Source organism: Rana temporaria, chromosome 1, assembly GCF_905171775.1.
Source record: "Rana temporaria chromosome 1, aRanTem1.1, whole genome shotgun sequence".
NCBI lineage: Eukaryota > Metazoa > Chordata > Amphibia > Anura > Ranidae > Rana > Rana temporaria.
Window position 1 is genome coordinate 372,459,350 of NC_053489.1, and position 23,504 is coordinate 372,482,853.

The 23,504-nt window shown below is 46.5% G+C and overlaps 1 protein-coding gene across 1 annotated transcript in view; it reads right to left on the bottom strand.

The window, feature by feature from the left end:
• Positions 1-4,889: 4,889 nt before the first annotated feature.
• Positions 4,890-23,504, bottom strand: part of CREB3L3 (cAMP responsive element binding protein 3 like 3) — a 543,910-nt gene continuing 525,295 nt past the window's right edge. The window contains exon 9 of the mRNA XM_040322512.1: positions 4,890-5,375. Within this exon, the coding sequence (XP_040178446.1) occupies positions 4,996-5,375 (380 nt within the window). The 3' untranslated portion in view covers positions 4,890-4,995. The remainder of the gene's footprint in view (positions 5,376-23,504) is intronic.

Here is a 23,504-nt window from a genome sequence, read left to right on the forward strand (position 1 = left end):
AGCAGCATACAAGTCGCATGCCAAAGTCGGAGCATGCAAGATGGCGTTCCGACTTTGATCCGACTTCAATGATATTCAATGGAGTGAAGTAGGATCAAAGTCGGACCAAAGTAGTACAGGGAGCATTTTCAAAGTCGCTCCGACATGTGTCGGACCAGTTAAGACGGCTGCCATAGGGAAACATTCATTTTCACACGTCATGCGACATGAGCTCCCAATGTCGGAGCGTTTGTCAGACTAGTGTGAACCAGGCCTCAGATAGAGTTTTGTTTTAACTGAGGGTGCTTCCAGGATACTTGTTTAAGAAAGCCTTACACTGCATTTGTTGACTGAAAATCTAGACTGCACCATTTTCTGCTGGGAGATAAGGAGGGGTTGTGTGTCCCTTTTTCAAAATGGGATTTTCACAACATGCCAGTTAATTAGTCGGATAATTAGGTGAATTAAGTAAACAATTTGCCACCTGCTTGTTGCATATTTTAAATATTAAGCATATATATGTATATTTTTAAAACCTGAAATTAAAAAATATTTCCAAAAACAATGGGGGAGATTTACTAAAACTGTTGCACACAGAATCTGGTGCATCTGTGCAAAGCAACCAATCAGCTTCTAGGTCTTGCATGCCAAGTCACACCAGTGCGACTTGGCATGCGATTTGACAATTCCAAATCACATGAAAAGTCAGACCCTAATGTCGACAATAGAACCGTTTAAATCGGTAAGACTGAATTTGCAGTGCCGCACCAATTAAAAAAAAAAAAGGTTCCTGCACTATTTTTTTGCGATTTAAGGTGTGACTTGCATAGCCATCTGTGCATAAAATCGCACTGACCCGCGGCGTTGAAATCGGACTACTGATGTAGCCCGATTTCAAATCGTATTCAGCGTGAACCAGGGCTTAATATCAAAACCGATTTGAACTGAATTTAGAAGCCGATTGGTTGCTATGCACAGCTGCATCGGATTCTATATGCACCAGTTTTAGTAAATCCTATAAAAATAATATTTTCAAAACTTTATATAAACTTAGAGGTTTAATTGTCTCTACTGGCCACAGATCATTTTCAGTGAAAGATCTTTTCTAAAATGAAGGTAAATTCCACGTAATACTTCAGCAAGTTAACTCCTTTCTCTTACAACCTTGACTGAACACTTATAGAGATGTGGCCCTGCACCATGATAAGACCTCTCTATATGAATAGCTGTTTAAACAACCAAAAGAAAATTATTATTGTCAACGCTTAGCTGAACAAGTTGAAGTTAGAAGCTGATTGGCTACCATGCACAGCTGCATCCGATTCTGAGTGCTCCAGTTTTAGTAAATCAACTCCAATGGCTATTGGTAAATGTTTTTTTTTTTTTTTTCAAAGTGTCCATAACTATCACATTAATGTGCGTTTTTACTAATTAGTGAATCATGACTCAGAACAAAGATCTACATACAGTACAGTTGGAAAAATAATTATTTGATCCCCTGCAGATTTTGTAAGTTTTCCCACTTACAAAATAAATGAAAGGTCTACTATGATTTTTTATCATAGGTGTATTTGAGATGATAGAGACAAAATATCAACCAAAAATCCAGATAAAACGCATAATACAAATGTTCTAAATTGAGTTGCAGTTCAGTGAGTGAAATAAGTATTTGATCCCCAAACAAAACATGACTTCGTACTGGAGAAACCCTTATTGGCAAGCACAGAAGTAAGACGTTTCTTGTAGTTGGTTACCAGGATTGCACACATCTCAGGACAAATTTTGGTCCATTCTTTACAGATCTAAATCCTTAAATTTAAATCCTTAAAGCGGAGGTTCACCCAAATAACATCTATACAAGACCAAATTCTTTATACTTCTAACATGTACAGTAGGCATTTATTTTATTTTTTTATGATCTTTGTGGTACATCCACAGAGCAAGTACACCGGCGTATCTACTGATACGCCGGCGTACTTTCAAATTTCCCGCGTCATATCTTTAGTTTGAATCCTCAAACCAAGATACGACGGCATCCGTATTCGATCCGACAGTCGTACAGCTTCGTACGCCTTCGGATCGTAGATGCAATACTTCGGCGTCCGCTGGGTGGAGTTCTCGTCGCTTTCCGCGTCGGGTATGCAAATGAGCTTTTTCCGACGATCCACAAACGTACGCGCGGCCGTCGCATTCTCTTACGTCGTCTCTAGTCGGCTTTTTCCGGCGTATAGTTAAAGCTGGTATTTTGCGGTGTATAGATAGACTTGCCATGTTAAGTATGGCCGTCGTTCCCGCGTCGAAATTTGAATTTTTTTTTTGCGTAAGTCGTCCGTGAATAGGGATGGACGTAACTCACGTCTAAGTTAAAAAAAAGACGCTGTTGCGACGTCATTTCGCACAAAGCACGGCGAGAAATTTCTGGACGACGCATGCGCAGTTCATTCGGCGCGGGGACGCGCTTCATTTAAATGAAACCCGCCCCCTGATCGCCGAATTGAATTCCGCCACCAGAAATACACTATGCCGTCGTAACTTACGGCGCAAAATCGTTGAGGATTCGAAATTCCGCCAGGTAAGGTACGGCGGCGTAGCGTATCTCCGATACGCTGCGCGGATCCAATTCTCTGTGGATCTACCCCTTTATTTGCAATCCGGCTTCCGGGTACTCACTCCCACGGGAGTAGGCGTTTCCAAGCTGAGCTGCAATGTAATCTGGGAGTTTGCCCAGATGATTGATGTTCTTCAGAAAATGTTCCCCCCAGCGGATAAGCCCCCGTATTGCGTAGGTGCGTCATGAGAGTCGCGGAGTTTCCGAAAGGAGCCAAACATGTAGAGCCGCGAGTTAGCTCTACACGATGCACCGACTAGGAGCTGTGTAGAGCTGACTGCGCAGGCGCCATATAGAGCCGACTCGCAGCTCTACATGTTCGGCTCCTTTCGCAAACTCTGTGACTCTCGTGACGCGCCTACGCAATACGGGGTGGGGGGGCCTTATCCGCCGGGGGAACATTTTCTGAAGGACATCAATCATCTGGGCGAATTTTCCAGATTACATTGCGACTCAGCTTGGAAACGCCTACTCCCGCGGGAGTGAGTACCCGGAAGCCGGATTGCAAATATAGATTATAAGGTATGTACAGCCTAAAAAAAAAAAATGCCTACTGTACATGTTAGAAGTATAAAGAATTTAGTCTTATATAGATGTTATTTGGGTGAACCTCCGCTTTAAGGTTTCTTGGCTGTCACTTGGCAACTCAAAGTTTAAGCTCCCTCCATAACTTTTCTATAGGATTAAGGTCTTGAGACTGACTAATGTGCTTCTTCTTTAGCCACTCCTTTGTTGCCCTGGTGGTATGTTTTGGGTCATGGTCATGCTGGAAGACCCATCTTCAGGCCATCTTCAGTGTTCTGGCTGAGGGAAGAAGGTTATTATCCAAGATTTTACCATTCCCGGCCCCGTCCATTGGCCCCTCAATGTGGCAAAGTCAGACTGTAACCTTAGCATGGCCAGTCAAGTTAATGCCAAAGAGCAACATTTTGGTCTCCATCTTACCACAGCACTTTCTCTCAACCCTTCTCTGACTTAGTTAGATGTTCATTGGCAAACTTAACACAGACCTGATCATGAAAAGGGGGACCTTGCAGGCGCTGCAGGATTTCAGTGTATTGTGTTACCAAATGGTTTGTTTGGTGACTGTGTCCCAACTGCCTTAAGATCAATCACCAGCTCCTCCCGTGTAGTTCTGGGCCGATCCCTCACTCTTATCATGATCATCCTTACCCCATGAGGAGAAATGTTGCATGGAGCTTCAGACCAAGGGCGATTGATGGTTATTTTGTATTTCTTCCATTTGTGAATAATCACTCCAACAGCTGTCTCCTTCTCACCAAGCTTCTTGTTGATAGTCTTGTAGCCCATTCCAGCCTTGTGCAGGTCTACAATCTTGTCCCTGATGTCCTTTAACAGACCTTTGGTCTTGCCCATGATGGTGAGGTTTGAATGGAAGAAAGAGATTCTGTGGACAGGTGTCTTTTATACACATAAGGAGTTGTCGTAAGGAGCACCTTCTTAAATTGACAGGACTAATCTGTGTACCACATGAGCACATACTGTAGCCAGTCTGTGGGAGCCAGAATTATTGTCGGTTGGTAGAGGATACTTATTTTACTCACTGAACTGTAACTTAATTTATAACATTTGTATTGTGTATTATTTTTGGTTAATATTCTGTCTTTATTATTTAAAATACACCTATGATAACAATTACACAATGAATTTCCTTGTACGTAGGCAAACTTATAAAATCTGCAGGGGATCAAATAATAATTTCCCCCAGTATATGTAACGCTGTTGCTTTGAGTCAATGACTCAGGCAGTAGTAGGAAGGATACATTTACTTTTCACAACCAATGGCAACTTTTGCATTTCTATCATTTCGGATTTCTTTTTGAAAGAATATTGACTAAAATGCTATGGATTTTTGTTCTTTTCTACTAAACACGCCTTAGGCCCCATACACACGGGAGGATTTATCCGTGGATACGGTCCAGCAGACGAGGATTTCAGCAGATTTTAATGCGATGGAGTGTACTCACCATCGCATTGAAATCCGCGCCGAAATCCTCTGGCGATGACGTGTCGCGCCGTCGCCGCGATTATGACGCGGCGACGTGCGCGACGCTGTCATATAAGGAATTCCACGCATGCGCCGAATCATTACGACGCATGCGGGGGATCCCTTCGGACGGATGGATCCAGTGAGTCTATACAGACCAGCGGATCCATCCGTTGGGATGGATTCCAGCAGATGGATTTGTTTGGCATGTCAGCAAATATTCGATCTGCTGGAATCCATCCCAGGGGAGAAATATCCGCGGAAACAGATCCGCTGGAGTGTACACACCATAGGATCTATCCGCTGAAACCCATTTGCTGGGATTTTTCAGCGGATGGATTCTCTCGTGTGTATGGGGCCTCAAACTAAAGCTAAGCCATACCCTGAACACAAGACTGGGTCAAATGCTTTCATTGCTTTTTCTGACCTTACCACAGTCATTGGCTACCCCTTCTTGCTTAGAAGGTTCTTTCCAAAGCATTATAAATTGTTGGGCTACATAATCACCCACAGACCCACTCAATATCTTAGCAGTGCTCTCTTCAAATTGCATTTTTTTTTCTTGAGTTGACATTCTTGTATAATTTGTTCCTTTTGGATCCTTTTCAATAAACTGCTGTATCCTATTAGGCAAATCCACATCCAGTGATTTTCTCCGCGACTGTACTTCTTTATTATGTGTCTGGCTATTTGGATCACCCCAGTGTGCCATGTCTTCACTCTCAGATGGAAAATTAAATACTCTTGAGTAGGCAGAGTTATGCAAGGACCTGGAGAAGACTGAAAAAAAAGTAACAATATTTTGAGATAGAATAGTTCCCCCCCCCCCCTTAAATCACATGTCCATTTATACCAGATTATGTATATAACACAGGTGTAGTATATATTCAATTTAAGGTGAAATTGCAGTTTTTATTAAGAAAAAGAGAGGCCCGGACTAAAACAAGAGAAACAATAGATGGAGGGCTTGCATGACAAGGGTTGAAGGGGCTTGGGTATAGGAGGGGTAATGAAAGCTTGGCTGAGTTAAATAATCAAGGGAAGTTTATTTGATTGGGGCAAGGTTAGGATGGGTGGATTTGGGGGGGGGGGGGTTTAGCCGGGTGGGGGTGGTCTTCAGTTGGAGGTCAGCCAGCAGGGAACAGCTTCAGGAACTTGACCTAAGTTTCAACTTTGCCAATTTGCGGAATCAGCTCGGATATGGGGGATTTTTTTTATTTTTTTATTTCATATCCTTTATTGATTTTCTTCAACATTTAAAAACAACAGATGGTTACAATCATATATTTTCGTATGTTCTTTTTACCATTTCTGTTTCACATATTTCGTACATATCTTCTATATTCCACCTTTTGTTTTACCCTTTTTCCCTCCCTCCCCTGCCCCCTCCCTACACTAACTATCTGCTTTATTGGATTTTCTTTCACACGGGGTATCTCATTTCTTCCAACCAAGGGTTCCACATTTTACCAAACTCCCTGATGTTCCCTCTCGTGGTATAAACCACCTTCTCCTTCCATATTGTCTCTGTAACTACATTAATCCATTCCTTTACTGATGGGGGGTTCACTGCTTGCCATTTCTGAGCTATTAATTTTCTTGCCTGAAAAGGGCATCTTAACACTGCTTTTGATGTACTGGTCATTCTACTTATTTCTTCCCCTAGGCCCAGGATACATAATCTAGGATTCATCTCCAACTTTGTTTTATATATCTTGTTAATAATGTTCAATATCCCCCTCCAATACCTGAACAGTTTCGGGCACCTCCATATCATATGTATTAAATCTCCTGTATCGTGGCACCTGGGGCATCCTGCATCCACTCTCCATCCAAAGTTAAATAATCTTTTAGGTGTATAATATGTCCTATGTATCAGCATCAGGAATGCAAATCTCTGTGCTGGTGAAACTGTAACCAAATGTCCTCTTTCCAATACCTTCCTCCATTGATCTTCTGTTATAATCCCTAGATCTTCCTCCCATTTTACTCTACTTTTAAGTTTTTCTGGGCCTTTTATACTCTCCTTACATATGTATGAGTAGACCTCGGAAATAAATCCCTTCGTCTTACTCCAGTTACCCAGTTTCTGGAGGATAAGAGTCTTAACCCATATTGGCCCTACTCTATTAAACTGAGCGTCTAGAGCATGTTCCTATTATCCCAGAGTGGTGCGTATTCTATCATTCCTCCCTGCCCTCCTAGTATCTTTACTGCTTTCCACACTTTAAGGGCCATCTTAACCGTAGGAGTTCTATTAATAAAATAATTGGCCTCCAGTACCTCCAACGCTGTCTTATGGGGTGCCCCTAGAAACATCAATCCCCCGTGTATATCCCCTCCTGATTCAGTTCTCACCCCTATATGCTGCAGCTGTGCTGCCAGAAAATAGCATTGTGGGTGTGGTACTGCCATTCCTCCCTCTCGTGTAGGTAATTGCAGGTTTTGCAGCTTGATTCTAGATTGACCCCCTTTCCAAATTAGTTCTCTAAACAAAGAGGAAGATCCACAAAGCACTTACGCCGGCGTATCTCGAGATGTGCGGCGTAAGTGTATATACACGCCATTGTAACTATGCGCCATATCCACAAAACGAAATACGCCTGAAAATTGGCTTTTTCCGACCGACTTAACTTTTCTGCGCCGGCGCATCGTGGGCGCATATATACGCTGGACGCACCATTGATTTGCTATTCAAATATGCAAATGAGGGAGATACGGAGATCCGCGGACGTACGTGCGCCCGACGCGGGCTACGGGCGCCGCGCCTAAGTTATACGTCCGGCCTAAAGTTACCCCTCATAAAAGCAGGGGTAACTTTGCACCAGACGTGTGCAGGTCAGCTGGAGCGCAGCTTCAGCAGCACCGTTAGGGACGAGCTGAGCATCCACACTTGCAGGACAACAATCTGTATGCCAACATGCCAGGGACATCCATGGTCATAGATATACTACTGGCTTTACATGCACGTAGGAGGAGGGCACGGGAGCGGATATACCGACCGCGCCTAAACGTCTTTGGCATGGGGGAATCGGAGGTGTACCGCATCTTCAGATTCAGCCCTGCTGCCATCCTGGAATTAACCACAACCCTGAAAGATGACATCACCAGCCAGAAACACCGCTCACAAGCAGTGGAGCCACTGGTCAAGGTACTGGCAACACTCCATTTCCTTGCCAGTGGCTCGTTCCAGCGTACAAGTGGAGTTGTGGCTGGGATGGCACAATTCTCCATTAGCAGATGTGTGCACCAGGTTGTCCCCGCAATCCTCAGACGCATGGCCCACCAAATCATCAGACCCACCCAGGAGCATCTGCGGGTGAAGGCAATGCGTGATTTCTAAAGAATTGCAGGATTCCCACGCACCGTGGGGGCCATTGATTGCTCAAATGTGGCACTACGCCCCCCCCCGTGACACAGAGCACATATACCACAATCGGAAGCACTGGCATTCCATCAACGTACAGGTGATAGCCGATGCCCAATGCCTCATATGGCACGTCCGTGCCAAACACCCAGGGTCCAGCCACGACAGCTACATCTTCTGTCAAAGCACCATCCCAACAGAATTTGAACAGAACGTGTACAGGGACAGCTGGCTGGTTGGTGAGTGACATGGGTGTCAGCCATGTCTGTCCGACCCCATGATGCAGACATCACGAGGGGCACATGCACGACTAACATCCTCCTGTCTTTTCCCTTCCAGATGACGCGGCATATGCACTTGGGCCCCATCTCATGACTCCATTCCGGAATCCTGAGAGATAAGATACAATGATGCACACAGACGTACCCGTGCAGTGGTGGAACGCACATTTGGCCTCCTGAAGTCCCGTTTCCGATGCCTGGACACGTCCGGGGGGCCCTGTTGTATTCCCCAAACTTTGTGTGCCAGATCATCAGTGCATGTTGCATGCTGCACAACTTCGCCGTGAGAAAGGGCCTGACATACGCGATGACCTGACCCCCGAACCAGACATTCCCCCCCCTAAATGAGGCTACCCAGTCTGCTGAGGGAAGAGTAGTCAGGAGATGCCTCACAGTAGGCATCTTTGCACGTTAAACCCACACATTCTTCATGGCACAAGGAGAATGCACGCATGCACACCACTGTGGTCCCTAGCACACACACCCCACATCCTCATCACATTGGATTAGTCCACAATGCAGGACTTGGGAGCAGCAACGCCCCGTCAAGGCTCCAATTATGTTGCTGTCCATTCATACCACATTCACACGGACCTGGGGATCACTTCTCCCTGGTCCTGGGGATCACTTCTCCCCGACAAACGAGGGTGACACCCCTTTTCCGGCAGGAATGTCACCCCCACATTCAAACACCAGTCACACTGTAGCCTGCACTACTGACCGTGTGCTTGGGCTATAAAAAATAAAAAAACTCATAACCTGAGTAGATCAAAAAAATAAACATAAAAAACTCATAACCTGAGTAGACAAAAAAACAAAACAAAAAAATCAACGGCGCTTACATGCCCCACGCCTGATACGGCCACGGCCCCGACCCCGGCTCCTCATGGGAGACTCATGGGGGGAGGGAAATCAGGAGAAGGAGCATCCCCTGGTCTCTCCACGCCTGGTGGCCTGCCCTCCAACGCCAGGGCGATGTGGGTGAGGACTGCATTTGTGTCCGCCTGCAGCAGCCTGGACTGCCTCCCCTCCGCCTGGATGGCTGCTGTGTTGTCCCTGACAGCCTCTGTCAGGGCGTGGACCTCATCACCAAGGCCTGTTGTGGTGGCCTGCAGTTCAGCCATGCAGGTGACCACAGCTGCCGAATTGGAGCCCACATCCTGCACAGCTTCCGTCAGGGTGGACATGCTGTGTGCCATGCGGTCCATCTTCATGGCAACCACACCCAGATGGCGGGTCTGGCGAGCCTGGTCCCTCTTGAGGTGTTCTGGAAGAACCTCAGACACCCCCCTAGTCTTCCTAAACACCTTCCTGTGCCCAGAAGAGGCTTGGGACTCTGGAGAAGGGGAGACCCTTGAGGGGGAGCCCTGTTGGGGGAGGAGCGGGAGGGGCTATCCATGATGGTGGGCTGACTGGTCCCAGCCAAAGGGGAAGACTCCTCCAAATGGAGCCTGACCTCATTCCCACTGGTCACCTTCTCCTCCTCAACCACCTCCTGAGGAGAGGTGTGGCCACTCCCTTCCACTGAAGACTCCTGGCTTGCCAGGGGGTCTGCCTCAGACTGATGTCCGGGGGATGGTGTGGACTGGCCACCAGCATCAGATGGCCCAGCACCCTCCTGCACATCTGTGGATGACACAAAACATTCACATGTTGGAGGATCCACACACTTGTCACATGTTCCCTTCCACCCCCACACATGCTACACACCAGATAGGAGATAAAACACACTTACCTGTCCTCAAGGCATAGTCAACAGGGTCAAAGCCATCAACTCCCTCCACTTGATGCCTGTGGAGGCACTGGGCAACCACCTGCTCCTCAGGAGTCAACGTCAGGGTAGTTGCTGGTCCCCCTCCAGTGCCCCTGGCATGAGCGCTCATCTTGGCCAGCTTACCTTTCACCAGGCAACGCAAATCATTGATTTTTTTAAGAATGTCATTTGGGGTCCTGACCTCACTTCCCAAAGCATTCACATCTGTGGCAATCTGCGCCAGGATCTCCTTCCTCCTGGCCTGGGTGGTGTTGGCACTCTCTGCCTCATGGAGAAAAATATCATACTGGGCCATGGCCCTGATAATGACCGCCTTCTCCTGTGGGGAATAATTCAACTTCCTCCTCTTCTCAGCTGCTGGAGCAGACATGGCTCAAAAACAAACAGAAGCAAAGAAACCAGCAAAAGTACCTTGCTTCAGGGGGGGAAACAAGCGGATGTACTTTTGCACTGGACGGGCGCATGTCTGGGCGTATTTATGCCCTGGGCGTATCTCACTGATTACGCCGTGCCTAGTTCTGAGCATGCGCAGAGAGGCGCGGAACATAGTCAGCGTCAAGGCGCATGCGCCATTCGTTTGGCCCTTCATTTGCATGGGGTCACGGCTCATTTCAATGGAACACGCCCACTTCCTTCCTACTTTCAATTATGCCTGCTTACGCCTAGGAATTTACATCGCGCCAGCGCAACGTTTGGCGCAAATACTCTGAGGATACGGTACTTTCCTCTCTAAGTTGAGCTGGCGTAGCGGAAATGAGATGCGCTACGCCGGCCTATATATGCACCGATGTACGTGGTTCTGCCCCAAAGTATCTATTTTCCTAAACCATTTCTTGTGTATCCATATTGGTGCATTATGCAATATATATAATAATTGGGGCATCCACAGCATTTTAATCAAGTTGCATCTCCCCGCCACTGACAAGGGCAGGTACCGCCAGATTTGGATTTTCTTTTTGAATTTAGACAGGAGAGGAACTAAGTTATTCTTTATATATTTATTGGGATCGCTTGTTATAAATATTCCTAAGTATTTTATTGTCTCGACTATCTCCATCTGAGGGATTTATGCTAGGGTTTGGCTCTCTATTGGATCTATTGGCATTAATGCTGATTTCTCCCAGTTTATTACCAATCCTGATAATTTCCCAAAATCTCTAAATATAGTCATTGCCTGTTTAATGGAGTGATTTGTGTCCCCGAGGAAGAGGAGAACATCGTCCGCATAGAGTGCGATTCTCTGCTCCCCTGTCGGTCTCACGAATCCCTCCATTTTTGTATCTGCTCTTATTGCAATGGCCAGTGGTTCCATTACCAGAGCAAATAATAGGGGTGACAATGGGCACCCCTGCCTCGTGCCCCTCTCTAACTGAATCTTACCTGAATAGTCATTATTAACCACTTAAGCCCCGGACCAAAATGCTGCCTAAAGACCCAAGGGGTTTTTACAGTTTGGGACTGCGTCGCTTTAACAGACAATTGCGCGGTCGTGCGACGTGGCTCCCAAACAAAATTGGCGTCTTTTTTTCCCCACAAATAGAGCTTTCTTTTGGTGGTATTTGATCACCTCTGCGGTTTTTATTTTTTGCGCTATAAACAAAAATAGAGCGACAATTTAGAAAAAAATGCAATATTTTTTACTTTTTGCTGTAATAAATATCCCCCAAAAACATATATAAAAATTTTTTTTTTCCTCAGTTTAGGCCGATACGTATTCTTCTACCTATTTTTGGTAAAAAAAATCGCAATAATCGTTTATCGGTTGGTTTGCGCAAAATTTATAGCGTTTACAAAATAGGGGATAGTTTTTTTGCATTTTTATTTATTATTTTTTGTTTACTACTAATGGCGGCGATCAGCGATTTTTTTCGTGACTGCGACATTATGGCAGACACTTCGGACAATTTTGACACATTTTTGGGACAATTGTCATTTTCACAGCAAAAAATGCATTTAAATTGCATTGTTTATTGTGAAAATGACAGTTGCAGTTTGGGAGTTAAACACAGGGGGCGCTGTAGGAGTTAGGGATCACTGTGTATGTGTTTACTAGTGTAGGGGTGTGTGGCTGTAGGAATGACGTCATTGATCGTGTCTCCCCTATAAAGGGGATGACGCGATCGATGCGCCGACACAGTGAAGCACGGGGAAGCCGTGTTTACATATGGCTCTCCCCGTTCTTCAGCTCCGGGGAGCGATCGCGACGGAGCGGCTATAAACAAATAGCCGCGCCGTCGTCCCGGATCGCTCCCCGAGCGGACCCGACCTCCGCATGTACCGGGGGGGTCCCGATCGGACCCCCCACCCACGTCTAGCAGAGGACGTACAGGTACGTGATTGTGCCTGTCCGTGCCATTCTGCCGACGTAAATGTACATGAGGAGGTCGGGAAGTGGTTAACTCTGATTCTCGCACTGGGGCCATTATAAAGTGTTTTAATCCACCTAATAAACACTGGGCCGAACCCAAAAACTTCTAAAGGGTGCCACATGTACTCCCCTTCCACACTATCAAAAGCTTTGGCTACATCTAAGGACATTACTGCTCTTGTACCCTTGTTCTCGTTGGTATTTGTATATTAAGAAATAGCCTCCTAATGTTCATACTAGTCGATCTGCTCGGGATAAACCCAGTTTGGTCTAGATGTACTAGTCTTACAATAATTTTATTTAACCACTTTACACCCGCCCTCCGTCAAATGACGGCGGGCAGAATGCTCTATTGTTCTGACAGGACGTCATATGACGTCCTGTCATTTAAAGCCTCTAGGGCGCGCGCGCACCCGTCGCGTCACTGGGAACACAGTGCGCGTGCCCGGGGGCCGCGATGGCCACCGGGCACCCGCGATTGGCCAGTAACTGAGCAGGGACGTGGAGCTCTATGTGTAAACCTTATGCAATACTATTATTGTTGCTTCAGTCATCGAAGTAGGCAATTTCCCCTCCTTCAATGCCCAATTTAACACTTTAAGGAGTTCTGGGAGCAGTATTTTCCCATAATATTTATAGGTTTCCACAGGGAGCCTGTCACGGAAGGTCCCCACACTCAGAACGAATGCTTCCGTCATACAGCGCTTCCTTCCAGTCTGGACATAAAGGCAGCTAACATATCTGGTATCTAACACACAACGAAACGAGACTTGTCTGTGTGCTAAGTATGGATGCTTTAATGGTATATTCTCCTGGTTTATATCTAGTTACAGAGGAGGTAATAAGATCTTATTTTCTATTTACACCCAGTAACCCCCTTGTAACGAAGCTTCTCTCCTGCAGTGACCCTGGGGGGTGGAAACTTGGCACCAGCACTCAGCAAAATCCATCCTCGCCATTAGGAGCTCTGGAGAAAATTGTCTGGTGTGTACACTCGGTTCCTCCGCACGTCACCTGATCACATGAGAGCTTACTTTCACAGATTCCTGACAGATTTATGTATGGTAAATGTCAAAGTTCACTCTTCAGTTTAGGAGAGAGTCGTTTGCTCTGGCTGGTGTGTTTGGAGACAATCTTTTAAAGGCCCTGGCTGGGTTTGGCCACAAGCATTCTATTGTTATATATCTGGTAAGAGTCCCCCCTATATGGTGATATCTATCGGTGGCGGCTTTCCCTTGGTGTGCTTATCATTCGTTTCATCCGCGGTACATCACCATATGCTGTATATTTATTTATTTTCATGCTCCCTGGATCTTGTATCTATCCATACAATTGGAGGAATACCATCCGGACTATCAGTGGCAGTTTCTGATAAAGACCCTTGCTGGGGGTTTCCAGCTGCAAGCCTTGTTTGCTTGCCCTTCTGGTAAGCGCATAGACATTCATTCATCTATTGCACTGGTGGAGGATTTTTGTTTGCCAGTCACATTTACACTTTTATTCATCAATTCACTCACCGGATTTGAACTTTCACTACATTTTTTCATTTTTGGTTCTTTGGACACTTATGGACACTATTTATATCTATATTAATTTATTAATCAAATTGATAATTTATACTCACTTATGGCTAGCGCAACTTATTTTTTCCGTTTTTTATATCTAGTTACAGGCTTGTGAGTAATCAAAGGAACAATGAAACTCTCCGCCCCCTCCTCACACAGGGGGGCTTTAATACAGACTTTAGGTAGACACTCTGGCACCGAACCTGACAAGACACATCTATTATCACTACAATTCACACAATACGTTCCCCTCACCTGTTACACAAACACAATAGAACCTGGTATGTCTTTCAATCCACATCTTTAAACAGACCGTCTGTCTCTGACAGAAAGGTGTTTACACCTGATAATCAAAAGGCTTTAAACAGTGTTATCACACAATAGAAAGGTCTAGGAGCAGACCTGAATTAACACCTCTACAGCCTTACACAATGGACAATTAGTATATCTTCTGAGTCTATTAACCTGGTTGGGGGTCAGAATAAAATCACCTGTAATATCCCAAGACATCCTGGAATATGAACTATCAGTATCAGTAATGTCCCATATCATAGAATTTATGATATCATTTCTTAGTCACCCTATGGCCCTATTGGACATAAGGTGACCCTAGACATAGGAGAATCTGAGTCTGTCACAGAGATCATCTGGTCCGGGTGATTTCTGATTTGCCATTTCTGCCACTGCTGTTTGTATCTCTTCAAGGGTTATTGGGGCTTCCATTTGCTCTTTTTCTATCTCGGTAAGGATTGGTACTGTATATCTAAGTTCTTAAAAAAGAGTTCCAACTCCTCCGCTCCCACCGCACCCTGCGATTTATATAGCTTGTCATAATATTCTCTAAATGTGTCTGTAATTTCTTACACTCGGGTAGATATTTCTCCGCTCGTTTTTTTAATCGCAGTTATTGTGGATGGGGAGGAGTTGGTTCTCACTAAGTGTGCCAGCATTCTCCTAACATTTTCCCCTTCCCCAAATGCAACTTGCTTCTGGAATAATTTCTTATTCTCTGATTTTCTTATCATTACAGTTTTATAATCTTGTTGCTTATTCAACCATATTCTTTGCTTATCTAATGTTGGGTCTTTAATATATTCCCTTTCGTGTTCGCTAATTCCTCTATTATCCTATTTTCCTATTCTCTTGATGCCTTTTTGGTTTGCTGAATGCATATTCCCACATCACATCCGGGGCCGGATTCAAGAAGCAATTGCGCCTGTGTAACCATAGGTTACACAGCGCAATTGCTTACTTGCCCCGGCGTAACGAGTGCTCCTGATTCAGGAACCTCGTTACGCCAACTGCAGCCTAAGATCTGCGTGGCATAAGGCTCTTATGCCCGCATATCTTAGGCTGCATTCTTGCGGTGGACGCTAGGTGGCGTTCACGTTGTGCTCAGTGTATAGTATGCAAATTGCATACTAACACCGATTCACAACGTTGCACGAGCCCTGCGTACGCAATTTACGTTGTTTACGTACGGCGGTTTTCGCGCAAGGCTGCCCCTGCTATTAGCAGGGGCAGCCCATGTTACGTATACCCGTCGTTCCCGCGTTGAGAAGTTCGAATTTTACGTACTTTGCGTAAGTGAATCGTGAATGGCGCTGGACGCCATTCACGTTCACTTTGAAGCAAATGACGTCCTTGCGACGTCATTTGCCGCAATGCACGTCGGGAATTCCCGCCCCCTACGGGATCATTTAAATTACGTGCTTTAGCGCCGGGCATTTTGCCGGCGCGCCCGCGCAATTCACGGAGCTTCTGCTCCGTGAATCAAGGGCAGCGGAGCAAATTTGCGGGGGCGCAGGGCAAAAACGTTGCCCTGCGCCTCCGTAAATAATGGGCAATTCTACCTGAATCCGGCCCCCGGTGTCGCAGTTCCTTCATTGAACTCTATAAACTCTTTTAGTTTACCTAATGTCTCCTCTGGTTTCCCTATTAATTCAAACCACAACAGACTGATTTTCCATATCCTATTAGACCTCTTCATCTCTAAGCTCACCGTTATTGTTACCAAAGAGTGATCCGATACCCCTCTGGGCTGGTATTCATTTCTCTTTATGGTTTGAGATGCTTCTGCATTACCCAGATCCCAAATCTATCCTTGAAAGTGTAGTATAGGAGCTAGAACAACAAGAATATTGTAACACCTCTGGATTTCTCTCTCTCCATACATCAAACAATCCTGCTTCCTGTAGAAACTAAGACAACCGACTCTCAGAAATGTTTTGTTTGTTTCTCTTTGGAAATCTGTCCCTATCTTTATTTATAACCTCATTAAAATCCCCCACTGCTATAACTGGGATACCCGGCTTATCCATCATAAAATTCATTAGTTTATACATAACTTCCAGGTTTTTTTTTTTACCAGAAAGAGGTTTTTATTAACAAAACAGCATTACAAGATATGCATTATTCGACAATCAGATTTGCATAGAAACGATGAGAGTCAGATACAAGTGATTTCAGCATTTGCAGATCATAAAACAAAGGAAAATCAAAAAAAAAAAAGGAAAAGGGAAAATAATACAAGTGAAATAAGCAACGAGGTGCTAGTCCCTAGCCCTCCCTCCCCAGTCCACCCCAACCGTAAGCCACCAGGCACAGACCCAACCGGAGTGCTCCTCATAGTACACGCGGGCAGAAAGACCGTCGCCCCTGCGCCAAGACCCTAGATAACCAGCCAAAACGTGTAAGGACCCCGGCAGCCGATCGAAGTGGGCAGCGCCCCGAGAGAGAGGGGCATAAATTCCAGTTTAAATGGCGGTGGGATATATATATTTGCTAAAACATATTCCCTGTTCTCAATTACACAGTAAAGAAAAATATACCGCCCCTCTTCATCAATACTGATCTGTCTACAGGCAAACGACACTCCCCCTTTAACCATAACAGACACTCCCCTTAAATAAGAGGTGTGTACTGAGTGGTATTGATATTGAAATGTCTTACTCTGGACTTGTTTCTTGATTTCATTGGTATAGTGTGTCTCCTGCAGGCAGATCAGTCCTACCTCATATACATCCAGCATATCAAATACTGCAGCTCTCTTGACTGGAGTGCCCAATCCACGGACATTCCAGGATCCAATTCTCAATACTCTAGATTGCATAGGACCATCCAAATAAAGGGAAAAAAAAACAATAAGACGTGAAATCTATAAAGCTGAAAGCTTCCTAAAAAAGCACTCGTGACTACCGTGTCACATCCTATGAAATAAAGGGGGGAAAAAAACATTCTAGAATCAATCTGTGCACGTGTGCTCCTAATTTGTTTTATCTTCAGAGGGTATAGCCCTATAACTTCCCCACTTTTAATACTTATTTTACTCATACATTTTATCGTGCTCTTGTGAGCCATCCGTATAGATGTACTGTCATTTCTTAATTTACTTGTGTATTTTATCTTCATTTTATAAGAAACCAGTGTTTTTTAAATTTTTAGGGATCCTATCTATGTACACTGTTTGTATATATATATATATATATATATATATATATATATATATATATATATATATATATATATATATATATATATACGTAGATACTTTACCCTCACTGTGTTCAAACCCTTCTATATTTTCTGAAATAACCCCCAATAATACCTTGTCCCCCCTCCCACCCACCTTCCAATTCTCCCTCCCTCCACCCCACACCCTCCCCCACCTTTCTAGGTAATCCTCAGGGGCTTTTTTTGTGATCGGTCCATACATCCCCAATCCTCTCACTACCATACTCTCCCCTACCCGTTTTACTGGGTATAATTCGTCCTCTATTTGGGATATCCTTCTGATATGGGGGATTTGTAGAGTCTTCTGTCACAGCTGCGGGCTGCAGCTGATGTGCATGGCACAGACTGGCTGCAACCTCCAGGTTAGTGGGTTGTTTTTGGGAGACGGGCAGGGGGATCCTGTCCCTGTATCCCCTGATCATTCACGTGCTCAGAGGTCAAGGCCTCCAGAGCGCCTTAGCCACATTGTGTCTCCCAGGGTCCAGCGTCACCTTAAGAGCCCCTTTAAGTGCACCTCAAGGGAACCTCCAGCCCCTGCACCAAAACGCCATTCTGCTAAGGTGGTGGTGCTGCCCAGGAGGAATCCTCTCCCACAGCGGAACCCGTGGGATGATGCTTCAATGCCCTCTTTTACAGCCAATCCCCCAGCTGTGGACCGGGATCTGCTTACAGCACCCAGAGGTAGCTTCTCGGGTGCCTGGGCGGCTCGGCGAGGGAGCGTGAGAGCTGCGGGAACCGGCCTGACACCAGGGCCAGCCGGTGTCCTGGCCCCTACTGTGAATCTGGAGCGGCGTATATCCGGGAACAGCATGTTAGATTCAGCAGCTGGTGTGCAGAAAAGCTGCACAGTGGGTGGAGTGGAGGGCGTGGCTTCTACTACCCTCTCTGGTGGGGAAAGTGTCTGTGGTGTTGTGTGCCTGATGTGGGGGGGGGGCTCTGGTTTAAGGAGGGTTTCGCCGGGTAGCGGATTTTTTGAGGTGGGGGCTCTGGTAATCTGGTAATCCGGGTGTCGGGGCTTTGTTAGGGGAGATGGCTTTGGGACAGCTGTTGTCCAGGATGTGGGATATTTTGGGGTGCCTGGAATCTTCTTCTGGGAGAGGGTTGCCCATGGCAGCTTGGGGGCCCTTTTGCGGGGGACAGTGGTGATGTGGAAAAGATAACGCAGCTGATAAGGAAGGGGGCCGTATCGGATTGGTGTGAGGTATATGTGTGTTTTGAGGGGCCACTCGGGGCACACCTCAAGCTGGAAGTGAAGGAGAAAATTTGGAAGGCTGAGTATGTGGAGATTTTTTCCCTGCTTCCCTTGGAGAAATTTTACTTGGATCGATGACAGCAAATAAGAGAAGGAGGAAACAAGGTGGTATAGGCTGACTCCTCGGTTGTTTACTAATTGGCTGCAGGCTTTTGCGATCTTAGCCTGTGTGATTGGTGAGAAGGTGCCAGAGAATTGTCCTGCATTATTCTGCTACCTGGACTCCACTACCTGGAGTTTACGGGGGACTGGCGTGGCCACAGTATGATGAGCAATTCCGACAACATAAGGCGGTATGGTCGTCCTTATGCTGGGATCACAAAGACATTAGTCTTTGGATGCGGCTCATGACCTCAGCACGAATCGGGAATTTGTTTTTTCATTCAGGGGCGGGCGGATCTTCTTCCCCTGGACAGTCGGCCAACAAGAAAAAGGGGTATTGTTGGTTGTACAACAAGGTGACCTGCAAATTCAGAACGGCGTGTCGATTTAAGCATGAGTGCCTTGGCTGTGGGGGCTCCCCACAGAAGATGTGCAAAGGAAATGGACATTCTGGGGGTAAAAGGGAGGACTCTGGTGAGTATAGCAAGGATGCATCCTCTTCTAAGTAGGTATGCAAAGTGTAGAGCGGACCTGCTGGATAAGGGATTTACTGACAGCCTTTCTCGCCCTCCCCATTCTGCGGACAATTTGCGATTTGTGCTGGCTCACTCGGAGGTGGTTTCAGAGAAGCTGTCAAGGTTAGTCTGGGTCACATGGCTGGTCCATTTTTGAGCTTTGCCACTGGACAATTTGGTGGTTTCTCCTTTGGAGGTTGTGCCCAAGAAGGAACCCAACAAGTTCAGATTGACTCCCCATGTGTCATATGCCAAAGAATGGTCGGTGATTGAGTATATAGACCCTGACTTGTGTTCAGTTTCATACACCTCTTTTGATGCAGCAGTGTGTTGGGTTTGGTTTTATGGTCAAAAACGGATATTGAGTCTGCATTTTGTTTTGTTGCCGGTGCGTTCCGACAGTTTCTACTTATTGGGTTGCTGGTGGGTTACTATTTCATTGACTGTTGTTTATCCATGAGATGCTCCATGTTTTGTTCATTGTTTGAAAGTCATTTTTTGACTGGGTGATTCGGGAAGTGTCCAGGATTCTGTCGGTCATTCACTATCTGAATGAATTCTTGTGTATTGGTCCTGCCGCTTCTAATCGTTGTAGGTGTCAGGGATGCCATATGCAGCATCCAGCAGGGGTAATCAAATCAGTTGGCTGCACTCAAAGGAATCAGGACCAGATAAGTGAGTGAAAATGTATATTTATTAAAGATAATGACACAAGTGAAAACCAACACCAGCAAACCATAAACAAGTAATGAAACGTAAATGAACACAGTAAACCCCAAATACACCTAACTAACTATATGAAAAGACACATAAGAAAACACGACAGGGAGGAGAGAAAAGGGAAACAGGTACCAGGGGACAGGTCTCAGGGTCAAGATTCAGGATGCAGAGTCCAGGACAAAAGACAGATACAGGTCAGGTTTAGGTAGGGATAAGGTTTGCAGGGGAAATACTGAAGCCCTGAGCCTTGGTGAAGGGCGGGCCTATATACTCTCAGCAGTTCCATATCAGGTGCAGCTTGATTATTTGTACATACATCTGCTGGGTGTCACCCACTGGTGGCCACCAGAACTACACCCTTTGGTGCTAAAAGCAACAGTGCCACCAGCAGGTGACCCAAGCAATAACACCAGTCTTGAAAGTAGGGTTTTGTTACGGTAGCTACTGTTCAGCATATTGCTGAATGCTTTGGCGTTCTGCTGGTGGAGACAAAAATGGAGGGTTTGTCTACAGTGCTAAGTTTCCTTGGCATTCTGCTTGATACTGAGGCTATGGAATGTCGCCTCCTGGAAGACAAACTGAAGGATTTGCAGTTAGTGGTGGTCACCACTCGGGAGCTGATAAGTTGACACGGCATCGGCTTCTGGGTAAGCTGAATTTTGCTTGTCAGAGGCCACAGTATATAGCCATCAGATTCGGCTTTTCCAGAATACAATGCAGATTTGGAGGTTTGGGAGACCTTTCTGGAATCACTGGAATCCTATAACGGCAGGTCTGTGTGGATGTCCGAGGCTGTAAAGTTTTGATCTGGATCTCTTCACAGACGCCACAGAATCTGCTGGTTATGGTGCATATTTTGGGGGTCTGTGGGGTGCGGGACCTTGGCTGGCAGCATGGAGGGAGGCTGGTTTGACTCGGAATTTAGTGGTGCTCAAATTGTTTTCTATTGTGCTAGCAGTTGAAATTTGGGGTTCGCAATTCTGTAATAAGAAGATCCGTTTTAATTTTGATAACATGGGTGTCGTGATGGCCATTAATAGTGTGTCTGCGAATTTGCCAACGGTGGTGCGTTTGTTGAGGCATTTGGTGTTCTGTTTGCATTGCAATTTGTTTATGTATGCGGTCCATGTCCCAGGTTGTACTAACCCCTAAGCTGATGCTCTTTCTCAGTTTCAGTGGGACAAGTTTCACTCGTTGGCTCTGGGAGAGACGCAACTGGGAGTTCCTTGTCTGGATTGGCTGTGGCGGATTGTCTTGGAATGACTGCAGCGCTGATTCGGTTGATGAGTAAAGCTAACTGGTCTGTATATGGTGTGGGAGGGGTGGTTTGGTTTGGTTAGTGGAATGGGTAGTGCGGTTGTTGAAGGAGATGACAGGTTCTTGGTGTTGTATTTTATAGCGCACAATATGAATGCGGGAGTGTCTGTATCGGCGTTAAATTGGAAGTTGGCGGGGTTGACCTTTTTGTACAAGTTGTTAGGTCGTAGGGACTATTCCAAGGATTTTTTGGTGCAGTAGGTGGTTAGAGGGTACTGCAGGGGCAGTCGGCTGGTGGATGGCCACCGGCCTGTGCCTTTATAATTTTTTCCCTTGTTAAATGTGCTGCACAGTGTGTGTTCGTCACCTTATAAGGTGGTTTTGTTTCAGGAGGCGTTTACGTTGGGGTTCTTTGGGACGTTGCATATTGGGGAATTAGTGTGTTCCTCTAAATGGGGATCTGATGGTTTGCAGTCGACGAGGAGATCCAGGGTTGGACTGGCCATCGGGACTACCGGGAGTTTCCCGGTGGGCCGATGGCTCAGTGGGCCAGTTGTCACTCAGGGGCGTCGGGAGGGGGTGGCTAAAGCCCCGAATGGGTCCCCAAAAAGCCCGGAGTCGGCCCTGAGTGTAAACATCCAGTGATGATTGGTGGGCAAGCGGGGCGTGCGGCCACAGTGAGAGTGGAGCTGTCAAAACGAAGCACTGATGTCGGGGATGGGCGGGGCCAATATGCGGGGGTACCCCCATCATCAGTGCTTAGATTTGACAGCTCCACTCTTACTGCAGCAGCAAGCCCGATACCAATGTGCGGGGCCCCTTTCGTCCAGTACATTTGCAAACACTGCCTGTATGCACTCTGACAGTCAGAATGTATACAGGCAGTGTTTGCTATGTACTGGACGAAGGGGCCCCACACATTGGTATCGGGTCGTGCGGCTGCAGAGTCTGACTGCTGGCTGGGGAGGAAGGTGGTGGCCGCACCCGTTGCAACTACTGCAAGTGCACGGTTCCAGTGCAGGCTGCAGAGTATTGCTGCTGGAGGGGGTGCATGGCGGGTGGCGTGCATGTGCAGGGTGACAACAGTGAACCTGTTGAAAATCCTGCCTGTGTGTCCTCTCAGACCTCTCCTCTCCTGTGTAACTCCTCCTCCCCACAGCTGCTTTCATCCATGCAATTCAATAGAAGACAGACTGTCCGAGCAGAAGTTGCTGTTAAAAAGTTAAAAAGCCTGTGATTGGTTGCTCGGGGCAGTCCTAGCAACCAATCGTCTGTCTGTAACATGGAAAGTTGAACAGCTCCCGCCTTCTGCTTGGACGCTTCGCATCCTCTGAGTGTCTTCTCCCTGCTGTGTAAGGTAAGGGAGGGGGCACTGACATAAAGGGAGCTGTGTTTTGTTGCAAAGAAAGAAGATGGCTGTAAAGGATACCAGAAAGGAGGGGACTGTGAAAGGAAGTGGGTGTCAGTGTTTTTGTAAGGAGGGGGGGTCAGTGTTTGTGTAAGGAGGGGGGGACAGTGTTTGTGTAAGGAGGGGGGGACAGTGTTTGTGTAAGGAGGGGGGGCAGTGTTTGTGTAAGGAGGGGGGGACAGTGTTTGTGTAAGGAGGGGGGGACAGTGTTTGTGTAAGGAGGGGGGGACAGTGTTTGTGTAAGGAGGGGGGGACAGTGTTTGTGTAAGGAGGGGGGGGGGGCAGTGTTTGTGTAAGGAGGGGGGTCAGTGTTTGTGTAAGGAGGGGGGTGTCAGTGTTTGTGTAAGGAGGGGGGGGGGTCAGTGTTTGTGTAAGGAGGGGGGGTCAGTGTTTGTGTAAGGGGGGGGGGGCAGTGTTTGTGTAAGGAGGGGGGGTCAGTGTTTGTGTAAGGAGGGGGGTCAGTGTTTGTGTAAGGAGGGGGGGTCAGTGTTTGTGTAAGGAGGGGGGGGTCAGTGTTTGTGTAAGGAGGGGGGTCAGTGTATGTGTCTGTGATTTTTTTAATATGCAGCAATTCGGGGGGGGGGTAAATGCACTGCCGCTGGTCATAGTAACTGATTTATTAGACCCTTTCACACTGAGCCGCCCATAGCGTCGGCGGTAAAACGCCGCTATTTTTACCGCCGACAACTGCGTATAGTTTACTGTTTTTGTGTGTGTGTGCAAAAATTAAGTGGGCCGGTCTGGATGAAGTCCAGGGCCAAATTTTTGTCCCAGTCCACCCCTGAGG